The following is a 25490-nucleotide window of genomic DNA, read 5'->3' as shown; positions in this document are numbered from 1 at the left end:
CTAATACCAGAAAGGAATATTGAGGCTGACAAACCATATGACATCAGCGGTTTTGCTCCTTTTTTGGATGGTCTCGAGCGCCAACATCCTGTTTCTGGTATCAGAGCGCCGGCTGGCTCGGGTCCGGAGCTAGGCTTTGGGACATCACCTGTGACAGGCATCCATTCCCAGGCCATTTCTCTGTCCCAGTTTGGGTCCGGGGCATTGGCCAATGCCCGTCGTGTGTTACAGCTCAGCGGGCGTACTTGCGACTTGACTTAGGTCGAGTCTGGAGTGCTTCGCTGCCATTAATGGTATCGAGTTCTTAAGCGCCCAAGTAAGTTACCGCGACTACCTCCCATTCCATATTATGCTGTTCTTCCAATCCTGTCGTCGTAGGTTCCTCCGCCTCCCACTGACCTCGCATACTCTCAAATACTAGTGACAACACCATCACTGTGCTCGAATCATGGGCCACTCCTCTTCCCAGGTACAACCGGGCAATCCTCGTCTCATTGCCGTTCCCGTAGCATCGCAACAACGCGAAGACAAACCATGGCCGAAATATGACTACATCATAATTGGAGGAGGTTCGTGAGCAGACACTATTTCAACGCATGACGAATACGTTGATGACAAGTAACGTAGGCACAGCAGGATGTGTCCTGGCCGCCAGGTTGTCGGAGGATCCCAACAACACAGTTCTGCTTATCGAAGCTGGAAAAGAGTGCGTACACCAATTTTTCCGAACTCCCTACATCTAAAAAACGCCACTAGCTCTCAGGGGGACGTACCAACTCAGATTCCGTACGCATTTACCAGCCTCTTTCGGAGCAAGCGTGACTGGGACTCACAGACGATGTATATTGCCTTGATTTGTTTTCATTTTCCTTCGTCTTATGTCCTACCCAAAACAGCCCTCAAAGTCACTTGGATGGAAGGGAGACATATTGGCCGAGAGGCAAGCTACTGGGAGGAACGAGGTACAGTAGTCTTCGTCCACTTTCTGTTGTACCGTAGTTGATATCAGCTACCTAGTGCGACGAATGCGTCAATCTACCATCGGTGCTTTCCCGAAGGTGAACGAATTCCGTCCGCGAATGAGGTCATTTTAACATCAGTGCGCAGATTTTGATGATTGGGTGGCCAACGGAGCAGAAGGCTGGTCATATGCGGAGTTGAAACCGTACGTGAACGTTTCCTGCATCATGCAGGCAGACGATTCTCAACGTCCTTAGGTATTTCTTGAAAGCGGAAGCATTTCACCCAAGCCCCAAGCACCCTAGAGTCAATCCCGCAGACCATGGGGCGTATGGTCCTTGGCAGACAGGGTTCCCATTGGAGACAGCGGTGAATAAGACAGTGCGCTCTGAGTGTACCTCACTCAAATCTGTCTAGCCCGTCAACGATTATATCATAGAAGCGTGTAGGGAAGTAGGCATGAAGAACATCGAGTACGCTCGTCCAGGTTGTTCCCACGATGTTGGACTGATCATCCTGCAGCGATATCAATGCAGGCCGAGGCCAGCTTGGAGTCACACGACTCCTCGGGACTATTGACTCTGATGGTCGCAGTGAGTTGTACCGCAGCTCTGGACAGTCCGAATTTCTGATTTGGACTCAGGAAGCTCCACTCGGACTGCCTACTGCACAGACGAGATACTCAAGAGACCGAATCTCACTGTCGCCACCGAGATCATGGTCGAGAGACTCGTGTTCGCCGACGCTACTCCTCAAGGTCAGCCGCCCCAGGTGGTCGGTGTCGAGCTGCGGACGGGACCAAACGCCGAGCTGTACTGCACTGGGGTGAACCGCGACGTCATCCTCTGTGCCGGTACGGTTGGCACGCCTCAGCTTCTCATGCTTTCCGGCCTGGGCCCTGAAGAAGATCTCCAAAAGCTCAACATTCCTGTCATTAAGAACCTGCCTGCGGTGGGGCGAAACGTGATCGATGTGCGTTTCCTTGATCGTGCGAAGTGCTTCAACTGCGTCTTAAAAATTTTCACGTCCACAGCATGTTTCGTCTGGCCCAATTCCTGTGCGCACGAAGCCGGGCCTTACCTACGACTTCCTCCGGGGCTTGATTTCTGGAACGCTCGAGATGCTCCGATGGCGCTTCCTCGGGACAGGCCCTTATGCGTCGATGCAATACTCTTCGACGGCATTCGTCAGGTCTACGGATAGCGCGTACGTTTCCGTTCTTCTGGCTCCATTCTGCGCAGGGTCTCACCGTATCTCCGCATAGCCTTCCCTACTACGTGGACGGGAGTGCCGGTGCACCCGTGAATGACCACGCTTCCGGCCCAGGGGGGCCCGACCTGGAGCTACTGTGGTCCCCACAGGCCGTTTTTGGACGCGGCTTCCCCCAACCTAGTTCTAGCACGGATGGGGTGACGTTCTCAGCGGTAGCATTGAAGCCTGAGAGCAGGGGCCAGATCACGCTCAAGTCTAATAGCGTCTGGGATGCGCCTATCATCGACCCGAAGTACGTCGAAACGCTGCACGCTTTGTAGCCTGGATATGCACTTACATGGTATCACGGTGATAGCTATCTGTCCACCGAGAGCGACATGAACGTCCTCGTTCGCGGCGTCCGCCTTCTTCTCCGCCTCGCCCACACGGATCCGGTAGCATCAAAGCTCGACCTCAAGGCTACTTCTATCGACCCGTCCAGCCCGTGGTGGCCTGGGGTGGCCGATCCAAACAAGGCGAGTGCTCATCCGCATGCTAGTTGTTCGCACAGCCTAGACCAACACGCTGAACATTGCTGCTACTGCGCTGGCACACTGCACAGATCACCGACCGCGAGATAAAGGAAATGCTGCGCCGCACCGCCGTGCCGGCCTGGCACCCGGTACGTATTGCTGCTCTGCTTTTCCTGTATGCTGCTTATAGGATGATGTACTTGGCACGCTTCTTGGTCTGGTCCTACGGAACGGCGCACGACACATGATGCGTTTAGGTCTCGTCTGCCCGGATGGGCAAGTCGCCAGACGATAGCGTTGTGGACCCGTCGCTGCGCGTGCACGGCATCGCCGGCCTACGCTGCGTGGACGCATCCGTGTTCCCTACCCAGGTGTCTGGGCATCCATGCGCGGTCGTCGTCGCGATGGCCGAGAAGGCGGCGGACATGATCAAGGCTTCCGAGGCCTCGCGGGCCTGAGCTGAGTGCCTGGCATTCCACCTTGTCCCCGCACTGCGAACGATGAGTGACTCACAATGGCTTGATATCTCCTGTGTCTGCTACGTGTCTCTGCCGCATATCGTTTGTGCGCCTTCCACGTGTCTTGCGTTCCCCGAATGTTAGGACTGTACGTTTCTTATGATTCCCTTTATATCGCACCGTTTTCTTGGTTACTTGAAGCCGCTCGTCCTATCTGAACCTACAGGCTATTTATGTCGTCCGGCATCCAGTAAAACCGCCTTCCGACGTGCGCGTGCCTCTGGCTGTCTGGGCGTGTCATCGAGCGGTCGTCCAGGGTCTTCCGGCTGAAGTGAGGGGCAACTCCCTAGTGCAACGGGTTATCACTCGATTCACTTCTGGAAGGAAACTTTCACACAGGTGCGGCACCCCCTCAGTCAAAAAGCCCGTGCTGATAGAGTTGTTACGAACCATTGCGTGGCACGTGGACGAATTGCATGCGTTCCCCTTCAAGCTGGGACGACCAGCGTTCATTGGACGGAGCTTGGCTTCGAGGCGAGATGTTTCTGGTGGATCATTTTTGATGGATGAGCAGTTATGCGATGACGCATTCAATAATGTTGTGTAGTGGTGCTTGGATGTGCATCGTTGCGAGACACAGCGACGTCCGTGTATTGAGTCTAGCATGTGAGCGACTTCAAGTTGTAGACAGCGCATGCGCAGGGTTCTGGGTCAGAAAGGTTCAGGTTGGCGGACACGTTGCACCTGCCGCAAGGGAGCTAGGTGGGTGCTGAGGCTGAGGACCTGAATGGGATAGAATGCGTGGTCCAAAGGTGCCGGTAAACGCGCGCTTCGGGAACAGCTCGGCCCGGCTCGGCTCGGGCCGTGCTGTACTTACACTGTGCTACTCTTCCAACTACTACACTAATATACTATGGGTAATGCCCAAGAGCGCGAACGAGAATGCCCGCCACGTTTGGCTGGAGAAGAGAGGCGGCGAAGGAAGGATCTGGCTGTGAACGCGTACCGTACAAATCCGTGAGTACAGCGCTTCCATACGAAAACATCGATGACGGCAAAGATCGAGCATGATCGCCCACGAAGTGCCGGAAAGCTAAAGGGCCATATCACGTACGACCAGAGGTCTAGATGGAGGTGATTCTCCTTCAATTTAAGCTTCTGTCCCTCTACCACCGGAGGAACAAAACTCGTGGCCCGAATACAACTACATCGCCATCGGCTGAGGTTGATTCGCCGACTATATAGTGGATGACTTTCCATAAGCTATCTACGGCTCTACGGACGTCCGTAAATCTCTAAACAGACCGATTTGGGCAAGGGGCAGTGTTGCCGACACCAGATCTGAACTCCGCTGATGAAATTTAGGATACGGACGTCAAAATCTAGGAGGGGGGTCCGACCCCCCTTTCTAAATCTCTAACAGGCCGTAGACAGTCCGTAGACCTCGGCATACGGTGCCGTGACCACGAGAAAGGAAGGAGCCATCATGACAAAGCGAACTGCATGCCAAATACAGACATGACATAAGCCACTCCAGTCACGTGCTGATGATGAGCATAACATGCCGCTTGTTTAGCGCCCAAGATCCACAGACTGTTTCAAACCCCGCCTAGAAATTGTTTTGGACAATGATTATTGTCCAGGGTCTATGACAGCGTAACTCGTGCCACCCCCTCGCCGCTTTACATCTGCTTTGTCTCTAGTAGTATATAGGTTAAGGGCTCGCAGCCCAGGATCCTCGTCCCCTCGCCCTTCGGGAGCTCGCGCTCCTCGAGCTTTCGTTTTTGCACCCACCCTTCCGCTGCCCCATTTTTGGTCTCGCTTAGCTACGTCTCATGTATCAGGTACATTCGCCTTCCGCCGGCTTGAGCTCGGCCCACCGGTCGCGCGAGAGAGCGGTGGCGACACGGACTCGGTGGTCCCGCGCAGCTTCCGTAGCGCGCGCCCAATACCATCGTTTTCCGTCCTGCCCGAGTATAGCGTGCATAGACTACGGACGTCCGTAGAGCCGTAGATCCTTATGGAAAGTCGTCCAGTACAGCCGGATGCGTACTCCCCTGCAGACTGTCAGAGCATCGCAAGGTGACGGTCCGGCTCATCGAAGCTGGCAAGAGGTAATACATTCCACCTCGACCGCCATTCTGGTCATTCTACCAGGACTCAAGGCGATATCCCCTCCCAGATGCTTTTTCACTAATATATCTGTCGTTTCCTCTTTCAACTTCAGCAGAGGTAGCTGAACAATATGGAGGCGCACTGTCGGAAGCCAAACACTTCAGGAGAAACGAGGTAACTGTTTTGTGTACATACTGTTCTCTTCCGGCCTGAGTCGACCTCGGCCATATAGCACGGCGGGTGCTTCTATGCGCTCCCCCGATGGTGAGCGGGCTCGTCTATGCTGGTATCGCTTGTAACACGGAGGCACAGATCTCGACGAATGAATGGCTCTTAAGGCAGAAGGCTGGTCGCAAGCGGACTTCAACCTGTACGCCCGAATTCTCGTCTCTGTTCTGGCTGGGATTCGTCTCAATCTCTGCAGGTACTTCTTGGAGAAGGAGGAATCTCATCCGAGTCTCAAGCATCCCAGGGTGAACCCCTCAAAGTATAGAGCGTATGACCCTGTGTGGACGGGCTTCCCATGGGAGACTGCGGTGATTACGACACTTCGCTTTGCCCTAACAGTGTCTTACTGAAACCTTTCGCCAGTCTATCAATGACTATGCCATCGAAGCCTTCAAGGAAGAAGGCTTGAAAGACATTGAGTGCATCTTTCGTCGCTGCCTATCCGACGTCTGATTGATCGCAATGCAGCGACATAAACGCAGGCGGTCGGTTTGGTGTCGTACAACTCATGCGTACTGTCGACCCGCATCGTAGAAGTGAGCTTCATCTCCACTTTCTTTAGAATTTCTTGAATTCAAGATGACTGAAATCAGCCTAGGAAACTTCACAGGGACAGCTTGTCTTACAGACGACATGCTCAAAAGGCCGAACTTAACTGTCGCCACCGAGATCATGATAGAGAGGCTCGTGTTCGCGGATACGACTCCTCTAAGCTAGTCATCTCGTGCCATTGGCGTCCAGTTGGGGACAGGGCCCAGCGCTCAGCTCTACTGCACTCAGCTCTACTTCACTGGAGTGAACCGCGAAGTGATTCTCTGCACGGGCGCTGTCGGGACGCTGCAGCTTCTCATACTTTCCGGGGTGGGCCCTGAGGAAGGCCTCCAGAAGCTCAACATTCCGGTCGTGAAGAACCTCCCGGATGTGGCACGGAACGTGATCGATGTGCGTCTCCTCGAATCTGCCAACTGCTTCAGTTTCGTCTGATGTTTGTGATATATTCCATCCATATGTCCAATCGCAATACAATTCGTCCGGCGATGTATTCCATTCCGCACGAAGCCCGGCCTCACTTGCGACTTCTTTTGGGGCTTGAGCTCGGGGACGCTCGAGATGTCCAGGTGGCGTTCTTCGGCAGAGGTCCCTACGCGTCAACGCAGTATTCGTCGACGGCATCAAGGTGCGTTCTACGGATACCACGTGCGTTCGTTTCCTTCTCTTCTCAATATGCACAGCGTTTCACTGCTTCACCTCACAGCCTTCACGTACTACCTAAACGAGGGCGCAGGTTCACCCGTGCGCGTGAACGACCACGCTCCTGGTCCAGGCTCTCCACAGGCTGTTTTGAACACGGCTTCCCTAAATCTAATTCTAGCACGGATGGGGTGACGTTCTCAGCGGTGGCATTGAAGCCTGAGAGCAGGGGCCAGATCACGCTGAAGTCCAACAGTATCTGGGATACGCCCCTTATCGACCCGAAGTGCGTTTGGATCGGAATCTGCTCTACTGTGGGTTTGGGCTGACGTGATACGGCTGCGGCTGCGATAGCTATCCGTCAACGGAGTGCGACGTGAACGTCCTCGTTCGCGGTGTTCGCCTCCTTCTCCGCATCGCGCATACAGATCCGGTGGCATCGAAGCTCGATCGGAAGCCCAGCAACATAAACCCGTCGAGCTCGTGATGGCCGGGCGTAACTGACCCCAGTAGGGTGAGTGACTAACCCTTCGCTCTTTGGTGGTGCAGCCCAGACCAACGTGCTGAGTGCTGCTGCTCGGCACAGATCACCGACCGCGAGATTAAGGAGATGCTGCGCCGCACTGCGGTGCCAGCTTGGAACCCGGTACGTATCCCCGCTAAGCTTCTACCGCCCGTTGCTCATGGAAGTTACGCTTTTGCGTCGTTCGCTTCCTTTCTTGTCTGGCACTGCACCTAATGGCGATCACGACACACGATGGATGCACAGGTCTCGTCTGCTCGGATGGGCAAGTCATCAGACGAGAGCGTTGTGGACCCCTCGCTGCGCGTACACGGCATCGCTGGTTTGCGCTGCGTGGACGCATCCGTGTTCCCCACCCAAATGTCTGGGCATCCGTGTGCGGTCGTCGTCGCGATGGCCGAGAAGGCGGCGGACATGATCAAGGCTTTCGAGGCTTCGCAGGCCTGAGCTGAGTCCCTGGTATTCCACCTTGTCCCCGCACTGTGAACGATGAATGACTCACAATGGCTTGATATCTGCTGTGCCTGCTACGTCTCTCTGCCGCATGTCTTTCGTGCGCCTTCCACGTGTCTTGCGTTCCCCGAATGTTATGACTGTTCCTCTATCGTGGTTCCCTCTATAACGAACCATTGTGTTGAGAACATGAAGCCACTCGTCCTATCTGAACATACAGGCTATTTTTGTCGTCAGGCATCCAGTTAGACCGCCTTACGACGTGCGCCTGCCTCTTGCTGGATGGGCGTATCACCGACCCGTCGTCCATGGTCTTCCGGCTGAAGTGAGAGGCAACCCCCTAGTGCAACGGGTTATCACTTATAGCGGTAACCATCTGTAGCGATTCATTTCTGGAAGGAAGCTCATGCACAGGTGCGGCACCCGCTCGGTCAGAATGCATGTGCTCTACAGAGGTCTTACGAACCGTTAGATAGCACGCGGTCGTTGATGGCTCATAGGGTCAATCTACCTACCGAATGTTTGTTCGTCTTCAAGATACGCAATTATGTGGTGACGCATTCAATCCTGGTGTGTGGAATTCCCCGGATGTGCATGACTTTTGGACACAGCGATTTGGATAGATTGTTGCGACTTCCTTGTGTTCTGACTCTAGCGGACGGACAGATTGTGAGATGTCCAGGTTGCGGGGAGCTAGTGCTGCGCTAGGAAGCTTCAGGAAGTTGGCGGGCACGTCGAACCTGCCGGAAGGAAGCAGGCGGGCAGAGACGGTGGGAATCAAGGACGCACGTCGGGATAGGACCGTATATAATGTGTGCCCACTGCCAGTGGGACGGAGGAAGGCTGTAGCGAACGCGCGCTTCGTGAACGGCGCGGCTCGGCTCGGCCCACGCCACGCTTACGTGCAAACCTGCGCTACTCTTCCAAGTTCCGACTTCACTGACTACTTAGCCCCGTCCTAGCTATCCGGGGTAGTGCTCAAGAGCCGCCCGAGCGAAACCGCAGGGCGTATTTAACTTGCAAAGAGAGGCGGCGAACGAGGGATCTCACTGCAAGTGCGTAGCGTACGAACTGGTGAGTACAAGGTTTCTATACGAAGACATTTCATCGATGGCAAAGACTTGCCGGAAAGCCAACAGGTGTTATCACGACCTTCATTTGATTCTAGCTCCTATGGCCTCATCATCGGGTAAACGAACAACGCCGTGGCCCCAATACAACTATGTCGTCATCGGAGGAGGTTGGTCGGACGACTATATAGGTTCAAGCCGGATGTGTACTCGGCTCCAGATTGTCAGTGGATCGCAGTGTGACTGTCTTCTTCATTGAAGCTGGCAAGAGGTACGTACAGCACTTTTCTCATAGTCCGGTATCCGAAACAGTCCACCAGGTCTCAACGCGGCATACCCACCAAAAGGATGACCTACTTTAATTCTATAATGTCTGTTCTTTCCCCCTTCCGATGTCCTCACAAGTTGGACGACACGGAGACATACTGGCCGAAGACAGATGTTCCAGGAGGAGCATGGTAGACGTCTTCTATACACACTGTCCTCTTCCCGCATGAGTTGACCTCGACCATATAGCGCGACAGTCGCTTCGATCCACCATCGTTGTTCTGCGGAGGGTGAACGGGATCCGTTAATCACAGGAATTTTCGGAACACGAAAGCACTGATTTCGAAGAATGGGTGGCCCTTGAGGCAGAGGGCTGGTCGCGGTGGTCGGGCGGAACATGATGTCGGGCGTCTCTTCATTCTACCAATTGCTTCATTTGTGTCTGATATCCGTCATCGGTCTCGGAGCTCGCTTTATCCGAACACATTCCAACCCGCACAAAACCCGGCCCCACTGACGACTGTCTTAGGGGCTGCTTCTCCGGGACGCTCGATATTTTTAGGTAGCGCTTCTTCGGCACAGGCCCATACACATCGATGAAGTATCCGTCGACGGAATCAGTTCGACTGATGACACGTGCGTCCGTTTCTTTCTCTTATCTTTGTGCGCAGCGTTTCAATACTTCACCTCACAGCCTTTTTTGTACTACCTGGATGGGAGCGCAGGTTCACCCGACCTGGGCTCCACAGGCTGCTACTGGACACGGCTTCCCTAAACCCAGTTCTAGCAGACTGTGTGTTTCCTGTCCCAATGATACTTCTGGCTGAACAAATGAAGCTGCTCGTCCTCTCTAGGTATCCAGGCTATTTCTGTCTTGCCGCGTCTAGTTATACCGCCTCTTCTGGCTCGCGCGTTCCTTTTGCGGTTCGGGTGTACACCACCTTTCTGTCATTCATGATCCTCTGGCCGCACATGCACTAGTGAGCGAAGGAGCGCGGTGGAAGAGCCTGAGAAGTAATCTGTGTGCGTTTCCTTGAACGTTTCGAGTGCTCCCGTTTGTTCGTTTCTGAGAGGACTCCCGCGCAAGCTCGGATGCAACAGGTCTGGGTATAGAGGGAGGAACTTGTGCTGGCTCTCTCCATATAGCGACCTATGTATCGCGAATGGGTTCTAAGTTCACGGAACCGGATATTTAGAACTCGGGTTCAGACAAGTTGAAGGAAGAAATGTTCACCGTGGCGTCATCATGCGGAATACGTGAGGTCTTCAAGCTAGAACTCAGGAGACAGTCCTTCACAACCAATGACTGTAACATGACAAGACACGTAGACAGGTGCTGTAGAAGTGCGTCAGGATGAGTTATTGCTTGTGATTCGATCGACAATTGTGGGGAGCGTAAGTGGTGGAAGATAGTGCAGCCCATCCTGACGGGTATGGACGGAGTTTATCACAAAATGTCATTTTATGCTACGTAAATGAGTGGGACCTTTAATGAGCGGCAGGAGGCGATGCCTTGTGGAGTAGGTCCTCGATGCTGAGCCATGTTGCGGGCTTTCGGAAGCCCCGGATTGATCCGTCTCATACTCCTGCTACATGGGAGGCCTCAAAGTCGCTGTCTTCAAAATCCTTGTCGAATCCTCTCCCGTTGTAATCCTCTTCAAGAGAATATAAAGAGAGAACGTCAGACCCGTCGTGCGTCCAATGCGTTGTGAGGACATCTTGAGGTGCAGGGGTCGCCCCTTCCTTTTCTGGCCCGACAGCAGCAAGATCCAGAATGAACCGTGAGAGAACGATGGACACGAAGCTGCGAGCGGCCATGTTAGGAAACAGCAGGACATGATCGCGGTGGGTGCCACGAACACATCTCTGAGGAGGCTGAACTGCCCAAATTTGCTAGTGCTCAGCGCCTCGTCCTAGGTCAATCAACAGTTATATCGGGGCAGAGATCTGGGGGAAGGTACCTACTTACCAATGCCGCTATCATAGCGATGACATGCATGCATGTTGTCAAGCTGAACTTAACTCAGTGAGGGAATACCACACAGAAAGAGAGGACGTGAGCTGACGAGACAAAAATGACCCCTACATCGGTGTTTAATGTGTAATCAGACATTGAACGATGATATTATTCGCACCATTCACAAACAAAGCGTTAGCAAGAGAAGCTCTAGGATTGACGGTCTTCGACGAGAGCCATTCCCTACGTGTCTTGAGGCAAGTCAAAACCAGAACGACCAAATCGGCCACCAAAGCCAGAGGTCGTGATACACCCAACACTGAAATATAGAGGGTTAGATGACCTTGCAAGTAGGGGTGAGATAGAGAGTAGCATTACTGGGAAGCATTTGAGCGAGGAACCAGTCGAGGAACAGTATCAAAGCAGACTTACCGTAGTGTCAGCAAAGGGCGAATCGTAGTCAAATCGGAGAAACAACCGGGTATATCCCCAATGACATATTTTGCTGGAGCTCCAAACAGCGGGACCTGTGAATTTTTTCAAAAAATTAACAGGTTGATCGATATGTGCGAACGGACTGACCAGAGATGGAACTGCAAATGAGACACTGCATAGGAAAGCAAACAAGGCAACGAGACTATTGCGAGCGGACAGTGCGTATGCTCTCCATCCCAGGAAAACTAAAGTACCATGTTGGAGAGGCGGTCAAAGCCGATAAGATGAACAGAGAGGTACCTGACCAGCCCAAGTAAGGGATCACTAAAGTGATCGTGGATATCACGCTGAGCGTTGTACACCTATAAACATGTAAGGCTCGATAGATCATCAGAGTGCGCCTGCATTTTCACCCACATCTGTGGTACTCTCTTGTAAGATCTCGGGAGACATTGTAGGGTGTAGGCTCACCTGAGCGGATGACGGGCCGAAATCGAACGCTAATAGATTCAGAATAAGACTGGCGACCTGACCATATCGGATAGCCACAAGTAGCACAGTCATAAGGGCTCGCCCGCGAACCCATATGAAGCGCATCTCACGATCAAAAGTGAGCAGTGTATCGTACAGAAGCAGCGCTATAAAGGCTTTACTACACCGACATCACCGAGCGTTTCGACGACGTACCTAAGCCAGAATACGTGTAGACCTGCAAAACGAAACTGTGGAACTTGTCAACGTGAATGGGATTCAACTGAGAATCTCACTTACGCGTATTCCGCATCCGATACTGAAGACATAGAAATAACAGAAGGAAGTACCAGACCTCGCTTGGTGGACCGGAAAGGCGCTGCCTGAGGCTGTCTCGCTACACCACGATGTATTTGAGAGGATCCAGCGAGTGCACTGCCAGGGAACGAATTCTGATTCATATGGCGAAAGAATAGCCTGAGAACGGTCGTCCCACACTCGGACGGTATTGACGGCAGCGTCCGTGATCAGAAGCGCTCCGTCGCGTGTCACAGTACCAGCTCTTTTGATGAACACTGCTCGCGACATCATACAGTGAGTGCGCCAAAGCTTGACGATCATCACCGCACGCACGGCAGTGTATCATATCTGTCATCTTGCCTGGAACCATCCGGCGGGTGATCGTGATTGCGAAGTGCGTCATTCGCACCTTCGTGATATCGCGGCAGACTTCAGGTTTACTATTGAGCTCATATGAAGCAAGCAATGGGGGAGAAAGCTCCTGGCCATGGCAGGAACACAAACATAGGCCCATCAAGGGTAGCAGCACTGCTCGTCGCACGCATCTGCGCGCGTTCGCCCGCCGTGCCCTGTGGCTCGTCTTTCACAGCTTTGCGATATCGATATGAATTACATAAACTTCAGCGCCGGTATGCACACAGAATCGATCTGGTTCGCTCTGTGGAAGCCCAGTAATGACTTGCGCTTGCTTTACGCACCCAATCATCACCTCGGCGACAGCCACTGCCCTATCCCCTGAACTTCCCTGCGTGCTCCTTCGGGGGTATTGAGGACACATGCATGCTAGCCTCCGTATTACTTATATTATCTGTACCACGGCGCTTGCCCCCATAAAGTTTCGGCGGCTTCCCGGTGAGTTTCGCGGCCGTGCTTCGGACTCCATATCAACAAGCAGGGAGAGTGCCCGTAGTTGGCGTGAGTCCCCTTCATGACGCTACCAGTACCATCTGTACAAGCCTAGTGCAATCCTTACAGCTGCTTTCACACCATGGGTCAGGCTTCGTCACGCGCCCCAGGAGGTGATACACGTTTTATAGCGGTACCAGGACCACTACCACCAGGAGAACCCAAACCATGGCCTAGACACGACTACATCATCGTCGGAGGAGGTCCATCTTTTCTGCAGCCGCCTTATCCCTTATGCGGCCAAAGGGCTAAGCAGACTATGCACAGGTACGGCTGGGTGCATACTAGCCTCTAGACTGTCGGAGGATCCCAACACAACGGTTTTGCTCATTGAAGCCGGCAAGGAGTACGTACAGCGTGGTTGACTTGTTCCTGCTATTCATGACACTCTACAAGCTTCCAGGGAGACGTGCCCACCAAGATCCCCTTCATGTTTGCCAACCTGTTCCGGACTGAGCGTGACTGGGACTCATACACCGTGTACGCTGCTGAGTACGTTGCATTGTGCTCCTCTCATTTCCGCAAAACAGCCCGCAGAGATATCTGGATAATCGTGAGACGTACTGGCCGAGAGGGAAAATATTGGGGGGAACAAGGTATAGTCGTCTTTGCTGGCTTCCCATTCTCGTCTCAGTTGGCGTGGATTACATAGCGCGACGAATGCTTCGATATACCATCGGTGCTGTCCCGAAGGTGAGTAGATGATTTTTGTAGTCGCGCATGTTGTGACACTATGGTCAAGACTTCAACGAGTGGGTCTCTCTCGGAGCCGAAGGATGGTCGTATGCGGATTTGAACCCGTACGTACGCTATGGGCCCCTGTGTTGGCTGGAATGTGGCTCAATGACTACAGGTACTTCTTGAAAGCGGAGCATTTCCATCAAAGCTCTAAGCATCCCGGAGTCAATCCCGCTAACCATGGAGCGTACGGACCCTGGCAGACAAGCTATCCATCGGAGACGGCAGTAAGTAAAACATGCACCTGTCATTGTGTTCGTCCTTGTGATATCGGTTTAGCCTATCAATGACTACGTCGCCGAAGCATGCAGGGAGCTCGGCATGAGGAGCATCGAGTAGGTCCGCTCTTGCTGCTCCTTTGGTGTCTCATCAATCATCATGCAGGGACATCAACGCCGGTCGAGGTCATCTCGGCGTCACGCAACTTCTGGGGACTATTGACTCTAATGGGCGAAGTGAGCTCAATCCTCATTCTCTGGTTCAATTGCTCGAGTTTCTGACTCGGTTGTAGAAAGCTCCACTGCGACAGTCTATCTCAGCGACAAAGTCCTCAATAGGCCGAATCTGACTGTCTCTACTGAAATCATGATCGAGCGGCTCGTGTTCTCCGACGTGACTCCTCCAGGCCAACCACCTAAGGTGATTGGCGTGGAGATGAGGACAAGCCGCAACGCCCAGCTATACTGCACTGGGGTCAATCGCGAAGTCATCCTTTGCGCTGGAGCTGTTGCCACGCCCCAGCTCCTCATGGTCTCCGGCGTCGGCCCTGCACAGGATCTCCAGAGGCTCAGTATCCCGGTCGTCAAGGACCTGCCTACGGTAGGACGGAACGTGATTGACGTACGTGTGCTTCATCTTGTCATGCAATTTTTCAGCGGCGTCTGAGATCTGCCATGTGCATCGCAGCACGTTTCGTCTGGACCAATACCCTTCCGGGTCAAGTCGGGAAGTCTCACATACGACTTCCTCAGGGGCACGCTCTCTAGTACGTTCGAGATGCTCAAATGGCGCTTCTTTGGGACGGGCCCATACGCGTCTCTGGATTACTCGTCGACGGCGTTCGTTCGTTCTACAGACAACGCGTGGGTCCATTCATTCCCGTCTTCCTCTCGTGCAGTGTTTCACGCTATCACACCCGTAGCCTTCCCTACTACCCGAACGGCAATGCAGGGGCCCCAGTGAACGACCACTCTTCTGGACCAGGGGCTCCTGATTTAGAGATACGCTGGGTTCCCCAGGCGGTCTTTGGAGATGGCTTCCCAAAGCCGACAACAGGAACGGAAGGTGTGACGTTCGCAGCCGTAGCACTGAAGCCAGAGAGCAGAGGCCGGATCATGATCAAGTCCAATAGCGTCTGGGATGCACCGATCATCGACCCCAAGTGCGCCTAAACTCCAACGCCGCTCCGTGATTGATCTACGCTGACGTAGTACAATTACCGCAGCTACCTGTCCACGGAGAGCGATATGAACGTGCTCGTTCGCGGCATCCGCCTGCTCCTCCGACTTGCCCATACAGACCCAGTAGCGTCGAAGCTGCACCTCAAGGGGAACTCCATCAACCCGTCGAGCCCTTGGTGGCCAGGCGTAGCAGACCCGAATCTGGCGAGTATTGTTTCACATGCTAGCATGCCGTATAACCTAGAACGATGTGCTGAACGTTGCTGCTGCACTGCACAGATCACTGACCGCGAGATCAAGGAGATGCTGCGCCGTACGGCCCTCCCGGCCTGGCACCCGGTACGTCCTATCTTCGCCTCTCTTCTGCTCCTATATGTCCCTCATGGACGTGACGAACTTTTCATGATTTTCTTCCATCCTCGGCTGACACTGTCGACGCCGGCACATGATATGACGTACACGACGCGCATAACAGGTGTCCTCGGCGCGGATGGGCCAGTCGCCGCAAGACAGCGTGGTGGATCCGTCCCTGCGCGTGCACGGCATCGTCGGCCTGCGCTGCGTGGACGCGTCCGTCTTCCCGACTCAGGTTTCTGGCCATCCGTGCGCGGTCGTCGTCGCCGTGGCGGAGCGTGCGGCGGACCTCATCAAGGCGTCCGCGGCCTCGCGGCTGTGATCTTTCTTGCTCTACTGCTGGGCCTGGACTTGGACCTTCAAGGGGACTGTACACGATCTCTAATGCCTCAAATGTCTGCCACGTCGCCTCTGTTTTGTGCTTTCGGCCCGTCTTTAGCATGTCTTTTTTGTCTTGCCGCTGTTATGACCGCAGGCCTCTCATGATCCTGTGATTGTTGGACTGTCACGTAGTATATCTCCTGCCCGCCTGGTGTATGTAATTTGTGATATTCGCATTTTGACATTTTTCTGGGAAATCAGAAGTGAGCTTCCCCGAGCTGGCGTACCGAACTGAACCAACTCTCTAGCGCCCGCACTGGCCTGACTTCTTCGGAACTCCGACGGCGACATCTCCTTTCCCAAGGGCTGTACAATTGCACTTCTTTCCATCCGCCGTCCATGTGCATACATAGCATGCGTCTTACCTCCTCTCTTCAATCGACCGCCCAGAAGGCGTGCGCAAGGCTACATATCACAGCGAAGGATCAGACGAGCTCAGGGCGTAGTTACGTGCAATGCGATATCCTGCTGGAAGCCCACCAGCCCTTGCGTCCATCTTTGTAATGTTCTGTCCATCCATCTCCATCCGATATGGTACCTCTGTTGCTCTTCTATCTCCTGTGCGGCGTGACGTGGAAGTTGCAAATGTCGGTGTCCGGTGTCGTACGATATTTCGCCTCGAACTCCAAGGTTAGCGGCGCGTCGGAGGCGTGTCTGCTTGCCGACGAACGTCTTCCATCTCTCGTCTCCCTTCATCTTACGTCTCCGTGCTTCGGCTTCCCTCCACGTAACTGCCACCGCAACGGAATTCGAAGGAGGTGCTCTGACGTGGGAGAAGTGCGGTATGGCGTTCCCTTCTTGAAGATCCCAGCACGAGTGTCCAGCATGGATCGAGTACGAGGCCGCCTCCCTTTGGAGCACTGCGCCATCTCGCAACGAGGATACCTCGCAATGGTTGCGGTTGGTGGCTGGATTGCCCTTACCCCCCGCCCATCGCGAGGGCGAACAGTACGTATACACATGCTCAGCTGTTGGCAGATGCTGATCTCCCTGGCACGGCATGAGCGTCGCATTACGTATACGGCATGCCTCTGAATGTGTCTGATCGTTCCCAGCCTCACCGGATTCCTCGCTGTCTGCCGACTGGCGGCGTGTGTCTGTAGTTCCGATTGTAGGGCTCTGGGAATGCAGCTCGACTCCGCCGTGTGCAGCCACTGCATCCTGGCGGAGCGAGAGGGGCGTTCGAAGCAAGGCACAGCCTGCCTCTGCGCCAGAGGGTGTCACCTCGTCCTGAGTCCCCCGGGTAGAATGTGCAATGGTCAATTGCTAGGACACCGTATGTTGCTGCCTCTCGACCTCAGGAATGCACGTATGTGCCGCCCTCACGGTGAAGTGCTCCCTAGCCCCTTTGTGCCGTCCGATAGCCCCCTTCTCGGCGCACCCAGTGAAGGGAAGGTTCGGTCGGTGCTTGACATTAGCGTTTCGGCCGCATTGTGGTGGAACCGCTTATCCCTTTCTGCGCTGCATTGGATTTTGGGCTATTCAATACCCCTCGAAGCTTGAGCATGGTTCTGAGGCCGCCGCAGCACTGGATCGGGTAGGGCGGTGACTCGCCGCGATGCATCGTGGAACCCTCGTGCTGTAGCTGGCAGGATAAGTTCCACATGCAGACCACGCACGACTATCCTGCGTGTAAAGGAGCGGTTCCGTGGTCGGCTCCCCAGGTTGGATCAACTGCGAGCTGACCCGCTCGGATGTGCACATGGCGCAATCGGGGTGGCCAAGAGCCGTCGAAGACGGCGTTGAGGCGAAGACTTGTACTTATTCTGGGTGTTACACTAAAACAAGATGTTGCGTCGGTAAATGTGGACGGAGAAAACTATGCTACACTGTAGTGAGGTACCAGAGCCAACCAATGGCGGGGAATGCGGAAAGAGAATGACGGAGATGAGTATGAGTATGAGTATGAGTATGAGTATGAGTATGAGTATGAGTATATATGCGATGTGATGCAAGAGACGGTGGAGATAGCCATGCAGCAGAAGGAGTGGGACAGCGGGATAGCTGGGTCGAATGCGCAAAGACACGTGTGCGGAGATAGGTATGCGAAGACATGCTCGCGCTCGCGCGGGATGTCATAATGAGTGTGGAGCGGATCGTCCTAGGCCTGGGTATGCGCGCCCGAGGTGCCCGCCGGCTTGAAGACCGTCATCGGGATGTCCTGGCTGCTAGGGCTATCCAGTCGCTCTTCGACCGTGGTGACCGAGACGGCGAACCGTGGGGGGCTGAGTGAACGCGTGGTGCGGAACTCGCTGACCTCGCCCCCGGGCATGAGGGGCTGGGCGTACTTGGTGCTTGTCGACCATATCGTCGCGAGCAGCACGCCGATGATGTCTACGTAGTTGGAGACCATGAGGACATAAGTGCCGGTCAGGAAGTTGTCCTCACTGAAGGCCAGGACGAGCAGCGTGAGGTCGAGAACGACGGGGAACACGAAGTTGGACGCGGAGATCCAGAACAGCGTCCGAAGACGGTCGTAGTACGTATCTGATATACGCCTGGTGAGCAGTGTACGGTGCAGGTGCATGAACGTGACAGACTTTGCGTTGTCCCTGATATGTTGGTGTCATTATCGGCACCTGGAACGTGGATACGGTTGGTACGTAGTCTCCCCTTCCTTAAACGGAAGAGGAATATGGCGGAGGCGAAACTGGAATACCTCTGTCAGTTGAATGCAACGCCAGAGCAGCCCTTGCAGGGCCTACCTAGAATCCGCTAGCTGCAGAACCCACGCAGCTTTAACGTATGGTGTGCGCCAGGCTATCTGGCCGACTATAAGGATATTGCTACCAACAGCGCCACCTGCGATAGCTCGGCTCCACCGGACGACGAAGACAATCTCGACAACCATGCGCGCGATCTTGACCATCGAGATCGGCCCATATATCGCGGCTATGCACTTGGTCGTCATCTGGCTTGGGCGGTATACTGTGAATACTCGCAATAACAACACAGTGTCTGCGAGTGCGGGAACGAGGATCGAGGAGCACGCGAAGGCGATCGACAGTTCCACCGAGACCGGTAGCGCGAGCATGGATCTCGTCTACGTCATGATCGTAACAGTACTCCAAGGATTGAGTTGGCACGGTATGACATACCTGGTTATAGATATTGACCCCTCCTTCGGCGAGCCCCAACGCGATGATGAATACGTTAAGGATAAACACCGGCTGTCGTCGGCCAGAAGGAGTCGAAAAGAAGAAGAGCATGACCGCGATAGGAATGAGCGTGGCGGAACAGGCAGTCCCGATGAGTAGGAACTTGATCGAAGGATCCAGGGCCGCGGTGTAGTTCAGGCCAGGAGGTGGCGGGGTGAACACAGCTGCAGGGGCGGAGGCGGAGGACATAACTCGACGCCAGGGGCTGTTGTTGCGAAGACGGCATGAGCTCGCGCACACAATATATGCCGACGGTAGAGGACATACCGCGCGCGTATAGCAATGTCAGGAATCAACGCAATTCTGTGAACCTGCCAGAGCGTCCTTGCCTACTAGCTGACAAGGCACCTTCTGTACTCGCATCTACACGCCGCATCGGATCCGAGCGCTATATCCTAGCGACGCACTGCACGCCTCGAGGGAAGGGCGCACGGGGCGCAAGACAGGGCGGGGGGAGGATCATGGTATCCCGATGTGACCAGTCGGGGGTGGTCTCGCACCGCGAGGCGCAACGTCGGGGAGGATATTCGTCATCGATTTGCGCCTAGACAACCACCAGGATCTGAGCTGGCATCGGTGATTATGCACTTCTAGCCAATGGTTAGCGCATGTGGGAGAGATTAGGCGGTGCAGTCAACATGTCTACCAGAGGACGGTCTTCTTCTAAGAGGGCGGTTCTTCGTCTCCATGCCGCTATCGGCGATACATTCTGTCAATCGCAGCTTCCTGCGATGAAAATCATGATGAACTCTATCCGAAACGCAGAGCAGCTACCCCGACGAGGAGTCCCTGGACGAGATGGCAGTTCAATGCTTGTGCCCTGTAGGTGACGATGTGCAGGAGATTTCGGAGCGCCAACATAGGACACTCGTTCTTGATTGGCCTACGTGCTGACCGCGAGGGTCTACAAGTGTCTGCGCTACCCAAGTCGGAGGGGGTAGTATATTGAGCGACACCCGGTACTGGCGAGGAGTCATTCAGAACCGGTGATGTCATGGCAATCCAGCTCACATCTCGAATGCTAGTAGGTTGGGGAAAAGCAAGTATCACTAAAATGTAGATACGGATGGATTGTACTTGTGCTCCAGATTGCAACACAGGAGAACCAAGGGAGACTGGGGAGTGATTTGCGCTCACTCTTGTGCATGAGTCCAGATTGGCACCAGCCAAGGTCATTGATTCCTCGTCATGAGGCCCCATCTCTTCATCGGAAAGGTTTGACGTGTCAGGACTTTGGTAGAGTCGTCTTGGAGTGAATGCGCCAGTGAAGGGGAAAAATTTTGAACAATGAGTGCAGATTGGCAAAGCTAGTGGTCATAAGTCATAAAAAGTGGGCATTATCGCGCAGGGTAGTCTGAACATCGGATCTGGTATTGAGAGTCGTCGCACCCTGTGGGAAGCAGGGGCGTCTAGATTTCCCGATCAGTAGGTTTGTTCTTATTTGCGTTCCTGTCTAATATATCCTCACCTTCCGGCTGCTAGTTTGCCAGAATTCGTTTGCCTCAAGCCGATGAACCATCGAGACCTTCTGGCATACAAACATCGTCCAGTTCTTTGGACCCTCTTCTTTATAACGGGCTTCGCAAAAGAGGGTGTGCGCCAGGTAGCGGCTCTGCTCGAGTATCATGGGATGCGGCGACACGCAGAGCGCCTAAGACGGTTGGTGGCACAAGTTCGGCCCCTACAGAGTGGTCTTCATAACATTGTATATTCTACCCTCAAAAGACCTTTTTCTTCCTTGATTTTCAAAATTTGGCCCCTTTACTGTGGGCATCACTCCGTGTCAGATCTACTGCTCGAAGGGACAGCCGATTTCGAGAGTATCCGAATGATAGGTTCAGGGGAATAGGACTCGTATACATTTGCAGGATCAATAGACTCAGTGCCGCAGTAGAGAAGAATTGTACTAGCTCCGTCCGAGGAACTCTGTGTCTCAGGTTATGGCGGTGCCTGGGATAACAGCCATTGAGTCCGATACGAACATATACGAGTTTCTATTCTACTACATGAATAAGTGACAATTGAAGATAGCGTGGAATACGACAGGCAGCAAGAAGCATAATATAAGAAAGCACTTCACTACATTGAATTTAACTACTGTTCATGTCCCTGCAGTAGATACGACGAGTCGTCGGATCGAGGCGACTTCCTCGGTGACTGCGTCAAGGTTAGCGTCCCAGAGTGTTGCTATGGGCTCGCAACGGGAATACTAGACGGGAGACATGAGCATTCTATGACAACAAAATGAGTTACTATGGGTATTGACGGAGCGCGGTAGCCTTAACGCACTCACCTCTACGCATCCTCTTCATGGCTTCCTTTTTCAACAGTGTTCGACTCGGACATCCTTGAAAGCGTTGCGGAAGAGGCCATGGCATAGGGAAGATTCCGCGAGGCAACCAGTGGAGCGCGGCCTATGCTAGGCATGCGAGTAGAGTAGATGTTTGTCGCAAGGCTTGTCTGTCCGACTGAGCTCTCGGACGTGTGGAGAGATCCCGTGGCCCAGATGGTCGAGAAAAGCACTCCCAGAATGGAGACATATGTGTTGACGCTTACGACACGCGACCCATCGATGTAGTTTGAGTCTCGCAAAATCATGACCAATTGTGCGATGTCAAAGATGACTGGAAAGACGAAGTTGGAGAGTGCAATCCAGAATAGCGTTTGGAGGCGTGCCGCATAAGATACTATAAATTACTCGGTGAGCGAACGACTCGATATAGTGAGCTACGCGGGAGGCGAACCTGTCGCTGAGTGCCCGTCATATCGTTTTTTAGAAGTATGCTTTCCAGAGAATTTGATGCCCTGTTGTATGCGCATGAGAAAGAGGGTCGACACGAATCTGAAAACGTGTCCTTGGGGTCAGCCCCACTACGCTTCGAGATTTGAGGCCCTAAGACGTACACGTCGTCAGCAAGCTGGAGAAACCACTCCGACTTGGCATACGGGGAGGTCCATATCGCTGCAGATTGACTGGCAACCGTTTTGGGTACTCCTTCTTTGCCTCTCTGAGTCGAGTATATCAAATAGCAAGCATTGGCAACCCTCGCAGCCTTCATCGCAATTGCCGGTCCGTACAAGCCAATGCAAGTTGCTATTGGTAGAGATCGCGGTGGATATACGGCAATGATCCGAAAGAGAAGGATAGTTTGGACGCATATGGGCAAGACTACGTAAAGCCCAATACTCGCGGAGATCAGCCGCTGGTTGGTCGTTTTGTTTGTCAACTCGGTGATCTGGAGTATGTGAATTAGTGAGCGATTGCAAGGACTTGAGCCTCACTTACGGAGAGATAGCTCAAGATAGCTCCCTGAGCCAAACCAAGGATTATGGCGCAGAGATTCAGAATAAAAGTTGGCAGCCTTCTGTGTGCAGGTGTAGACGAAACGAAGAGAGCGATTGTAGTAGGGACAAGGAAGGATGAGAAGATAATCACTATAAGCAGGGTTTGCAGGGCAGGCACGATGACAACGATTGGCACTGACTCAAGCTCTCCAGGAGACATCATGGGGATGGTAGACATTCTGTCGAAGGGACATAGAGATTACCTGTATGAGGTTATATGACATGTGCTCTTGAGATCGCCTGGAATCCGTATCTATCGAGTACCTCGTCTACTGCAAGTTCCCCTCGAGGCCGCACTACCAACATCGTGCATCATCTCAAGTCCGGCTTCCCTCCTAAGATAGTCCAACGACTGAGGAGAATCGTGAACAAGACCACTGTGTGGGTGTACCACATCACATCATGATTGCTCATCTCCGACTACGCATCATGAAGGCGCTGTGGCGTCGGTTCCTCAGCACCACTCTAAGATGTTCAGGATTTTCACCTAGTAGAAGTTAGGACACGGGGCTTGTGAGTAGCCCAGGAAGTGAGCCAGGATCTTCGATCACTCCAGCAGCTGCCTGGCGCACTGGCATTGGTATGCGTGTACTGCGAATGAGCCATTGGGCCGGCGTTCCAGTCGTACGGCAGCTCCATTGCATAGACTCCGGAGACAGGCACGTCAGATAGAAGAGCAATACTCATCTTTGTGGATTATTCAATCTGGTCCCCGCATTGCACTTTACCCTGGCCAATGTCACCGCAATGAGGGCACGGGATTGTACAGTCTCGTATTGCCTTTGGCCACAGAGACATTTGAAGTTCCTTCCACCGCATGTCGATGAACGGTGGGGTTTGCGACCTGTCTACGGGAGTTACGAGGGTCGATAGTTAACTGATATGTCAACAAACTGGCGTTTCCATGGACTACCGTAGAGCTGGTATTCGCCACCTACTTCAAACCGTCCGCTGCTGGGATTGAGATGCTTGTTCTGCACAGTGGACCACGGCAGGATGTACCCAAAAGCTACAGAGACACACTTTTTCTTGACAGACAGCACTCCTCGTGTCCTAACCAAGGCGGAAGGTCGGCGAGGGCAACGTCACGAACAAGTACCGCATGGGAAGTCGCTTGAATCATTTTGGTGCCATAATCACCTCCGGCGCTGCTTTCATCAGAAGGACCTCGCTTCGATGATACGAGGAAGACGTACGGTCATACAACATCTGCCCGTTTGGGACCGAGACGTTCATTCTCTCATGCATAATTCCATTTCATCGAGAAGGTGTACCTTAACCCTTAAGTAATTTACACCTGATTACCTTTTCGTGTATTGGGCTACGCTTTTGAGCGATTTAGGGGGGGTAAAAAATCATGCGCATTGAGGAAGACTGTACTGAGAGACGGCTCGAAGAGCCCCAGTCTAGGGGAGGTCCCTGGCTGGGAGCAGGTTCCTGGGACTGATCGATGCGAGGTCGGAGAGGACCTGTTGGGTTCTTGCTCGATGAAGGTGAAGTTGCCGAATCTAGGTTTTGAGATACGTTCCCTATTAGCGTTGCCGGAGAACAATCCGCCCGAGTGGCTCGCTACCAGAATCGCACTGTTGCGAGAGGTTCGGCTGGGCAACAGCCGGAGTAGAACTTATCGGCAGATTCAATCAGTGCTTGGGCCAGACGTAGTACAAAGACGGTAGCTCTGTCGGGTGCTCCAAACCCACTTCGTCTTCCATGATGCGCCAAGGCACCGCACCTTACATGACGCCGCTACCCTTCGGGGAGGGAGTGCGGTAACGGCGGCGGCGCTGTCGGTTGTGAAGAACAAGAGCCCTTTTAGGGAACAAGAACGGCATCCTTGCGTTCGATAATCTGTTTCATCAGCGAAGTGCAGGCGCAGAGCCGAAGGAAAGCGAGAAGACGCACATATCTAGCCGCAGCTCCGTACCGAGATGGAGATAGAAGTTGTGTTCGGCTTGCCGAGCACGCCGTTGTGCGCAGTGGTGGTCTTGTTGAGTGGACGACTGTGCAGTTGCGTTGCTGTATAAATACACACCTCGATTGAGCCGCCTGTAGCCTCACTTGCTGTTGGGCTCCGCCAGAGCTAGCGATGGATTGAGACAAGGTCTCTTTAGCGCAACAATACAAACGTCGAGTATTTCGATTGGTCTATAGCTTACCGAGAAGACCGCGGCGAGCTGCAGCTTGGATTTCTGAGTACGCCGTAAAGGCCAACGTGGTGGAAGCGTAGTGACGAATAAGATGATTAGAACACCCAACTGTTCACCGATGATCGGGGCAGAGAACATGGGCCAAGTCTCACCAGGTCGTTGTATGACCAATCCTCGCAAAGCTCGCAGGCGGACATACTTTCCAACGCGATAGATACAGGCGATTGGAGGTCGCTGCGACCGTAGAGAGCTCGTACCTAGAGGACTGTGTGTCAGCTCTACCGACATTTTAGCGTTGACCTATTCCGCAACCAAGCGTACCTCGTGAATGCGGAGACATTGCGGAGAATATCTCAGATATCGGCTGCACCGCATGCCCACGCATCCGTCAACTTCTAGTCGTGGGGAACCAGATCTTGAACCTTCGCAGCTCAAATGAAGGTAATTACCCCGGGAGGAAACGCGGTAAAGTGCTCGTCTTCGGTTGGTTGTCCATGAGTGTTCCCCTGGGACTGTCGACGAAGGGTTTGGAGTGGTCCCAATGCTGAATCGAGACCGAAGACTGAAGTGTCAACACTGAGAGCTATCGTTACGGCATGAGCTGACCACGTGCGTTTGCAAGGCCTCGAACGCGCAGTCTGAGTGTAACGAGACGCTATACGAAAGCATGTCCGTCCCAAATGATCGCCTGCGTAGCACGCGAGAGCATGTCAATGTTCACATGAGTCACTCTGGATGATGCTTCCACAGGGCTCTGAACCATAGCGTTATGCTAGCGTAATAAGCAGGAGCTGTGGAAAGCAGGACGTAGCCGTAGAATGGCATTGTCGCCCGCTTAGCTCTTATAAAGTGCAGGGCGTCGCATTCTGCGCAGCTTCGAACCGTCGATGAATTTTGAGGAATATCGAG

The 25490-nt window shown here is 53.6% G+C and overlaps 6 protein-coding genes across 6 annotated transcripts; 3 read left to right on the top strand and 3 right to left on the bottom strand.

Annotated features, from left to right (window-relative positions):
- Positions 1–270: 270 nt before the first annotated feature.
- Positions 271–3486, top strand: DICSQDRAFT_90071 (GMC oxidoreductase). The gene is made up of 16 exons (XM_007368347.1): positions 271–316; positions 422–569; positions 628–706; positions 757–840; positions 897–962; positions 1018–1058; positions 1108–1165; positions 1218–1329; positions 1378–1433; positions 1483–1553; positions 1604–1932; positions 1994–2166; positions 2225–2464; positions 2528–2687; positions 2774–2833; positions 2942–3486. The coding sequence occupies exons 2-16, from the start codon at positions 449–451 to the stop codon at positions 3140–3142; spliced, it is 1851 nt and encodes a 616-aa protein (XP_007368409.1). The 5' UTR covers positions 271–316; positions 422–448; the 3' UTR covers positions 3143–3486.
- A 2097-nt stretch (positions 3487–5583) lies between these two features.
- DICSQDRAFT_172587 (uncharacterized protein) lies at positions 5584–7646 on the top strand (the record flags this gene model as incomplete). The annotated part of the gene is made up of 11 exons (XM_007368346.1): positions 5584–5627; positions 5682–5793; positions 5849–5904; positions 5954–6021; positions 6237–6427; positions 6545–6662; positions 6741–6867; positions 6906–6962; positions 7031–7159; positions 7226–7322; positions 7446–7646. 11 exons carry the CDS (start codon positions 5584–5586, stop codon positions 7644–7646), a joined length of 1200 nt encoding a protein of 399 aa, XP_007368408.1.
- Positions 7647–10378: 2732 nt separating this feature from the next.
- On the bottom strand, positions 10379–12270 carry DICSQDRAFT_139018 (uncharacterized protein). Its single transcript, XM_007368345.1, has 11 exons — positions 12153–12270; positions 12069–12103; positions 11851–12019; positions 11682–11743; positions 11529–11626; positions 11380–11473; positions 11125–11265; positions 11056–11071; positions 10959–11001; positions 10850–10902; positions 10379–10793 (listed from the first exon to the last, which is right to left on the bottom strand). Exons 1-11 carry the CDS (start codon positions 12179–12181, stop codon positions 10568–10570), a joined length of 966 nt encoding a protein of 321 aa, XP_007368407.1. The 5' UTR covers positions 12182–12270; the 3' UTR covers positions 10379–10567.
- Positions 12271–13127: 857 nt separating this feature from the next.
- Positions 13128–16122, top strand: DICSQDRAFT_156558 (GMC oxidoreductase). The gene is made up of 15 exons (XM_007368344.1): positions 13128–13261; positions 13326–13404; positions 13455–13538; positions 13589–13654; positions 13711–13751; positions 13801–13858; positions 13912–14023; positions 14076–14131; positions 14181–14251; positions 14308–14636; positions 14703–14878; positions 14938–15177; positions 15241–15400; positions 15476–15535; positions 15672–16122. Exons 1-15 carry the CDS (start codon positions 13141–13143, stop codon positions 15870–15872), a joined length of 1854 nt encoding a protein of 617 aa, XP_007368406.1. The 5' UTR covers positions 13128–13140; the 3' UTR covers positions 15873–16122.
- Positions 16123–17685: 1563 nt separating this feature from the next.
- Positions 17686–19434, bottom strand: DICSQDRAFT_90063 (uncharacterized protein). The gene is made up of 5 exons (XM_007368343.1): positions 19357–19434; positions 19030–19294; positions 18637–18974; positions 18472–18581; positions 17686–18418 (listed from the first exon to the last, which is right to left on the bottom strand). Exons 2-5 carry the CDS (start codon positions 19276–19278, stop codon positions 18033–18035), a joined length of 1083 nt encoding a protein of 360 aa, XP_007368405.1. The 5' UTR covers positions 19279–19294; positions 19357–19434; the 3' UTR covers positions 17686–18032.
- Positions 19435–21384: 1950 nt separating this feature from the next.
- DICSQDRAFT_128637 (uncharacterized protein) lies at positions 21385–24921 on the bottom strand (the record flags this gene model as incomplete). Its single annotated transcript, XM_007368342.1, has 13 exons — positions 21385–21776; positions 21834–21931; positions 21994–22325; positions 22376–22613; positions 22922–23121; positions 23163–23282; positions 23373–23487; positions 23904–24035; positions 24172–24282; positions 24337–24434; positions 24467–24514; positions 24591–24838; positions 24903–24921. The coding sequence occupies 13 exons, from the start codon at positions 24919–24921 to the stop codon at positions 21385–21387; spliced, it is 2151 nt and encodes a 716-aa protein (XP_007368404.1).
- Positions 24922–25490: the final 569 nt, after the last annotated feature.

This window comes from Dichomitus squalens, assembly GCF_000275845.1.
Source record: "Dichomitus squalens LYAD-421 SS1 unplaced genomic scaffold DICSQscaffold_34, whole genome shotgun sequence".
Classification (NCBI taxonomy): Eukaryota; Fungi; Basidiomycota; class Agaricomycetes; order Polyporales; family Polyporaceae; genus Dichomitus; species Dichomitus squalens.
This window is presented reverse-complemented; position numbering and strand designations above follow the sequence as displayed.

What these genes read in the sequence shown, in the direction of transcription:
- DICSQDRAFT_90071 (XM_007368347.1), top strand. Translation starts at nt 449, where the DNA reads ATGGGCCACTCCTCTTCCCAGGTACAACCGGGCAATCCTCGTCTCATT. An exon ending in CTACATCATAATTGGAGGAG is followed by an intron (nt 570 to 627) that starts GTTCGTGAGCAG and finishes CAAGTAACGTAG; the next exon opens with GCACAGCAGGATGTGTCCTG. An exon ending in TATTGACTCTGATGGTCGCA is followed by an intron (nt 1,554 to 1,603) that starts GTGAGTTGTACC and finishes ATTTGGACTCAG; the next exon opens with GAAGCTCCACTCGGACTGCC.
- DICSQDRAFT_139018 (XM_007368345.1), bottom strand. Translation starts at nt 12,181, where the DNA reads ATGTCTTCAGTATCGGATGCGGAATACGC. An exon ending in CTACACGTATTCTGGCTTAG is followed by an intron (nt 12,020 to 12,068) that starts GTACGTCGTCGA and finishes AAGCCTTTATAG; the next exon opens with CGCTGCTTCTGTACGATACA. An exon ending in CCCTTACTTGGGCTGGTCAG is followed by an intron (nt 11,627 to 11,681) that starts GTACCTCTCTGT and finishes ATGGTACTTTAG; the next exon opens with TTTTCCTGGGATGGAGAGCA.
- DICSQDRAFT_156558 (XM_007368344.1), top strand. Translation starts at nt 13,141, where the DNA reads ATGGGTCAGGCTTCGTCACGCGCCCCAGGAGGTGATACACGTTTTATA. An exon ending in CTCATTGAAGCCGGCAAGGA is followed by an intron (nt 13,405 to 13,454) that starts GTACGTACAGCG and finishes ACACTCTACAAG; the next exon opens with CTTCCAGGGAGACGTGCCCA. An exon ending in TAGGACGGAACGTGATTGAC is followed by an intron (nt 14,637 to 14,702) that starts GTACGTGTGCTT and finishes TGTGCATCGCAG; the next exon opens with CACGTTTCGTCTGGACCAAT.
- DICSQDRAFT_90063 (XM_007368343.1), bottom strand. Translation starts at nt 19,278, where the DNA reads ATGTCCTCCGCCTCCGCCCCTGCAGCTGTGTTCACCCCGCCACCTCCT. An exon ending in CTGCAGCTAGCGGATTCTAG is followed by an intron (nt 18,582 to 18,636) that starts GTAGGCCCTGCA and finishes GAGGTATTCCAG; the next exon opens with TTTCGCCTCCGCCATATTCC. An exon ending in CATATCAGGGACAACGCAAA is followed by an intron (nt 18,419 to 18,471) that starts GTCTGTCACGTT and finishes GGCGTATATCAG; the next exon opens with ATACGTACTACGACCGTCTT.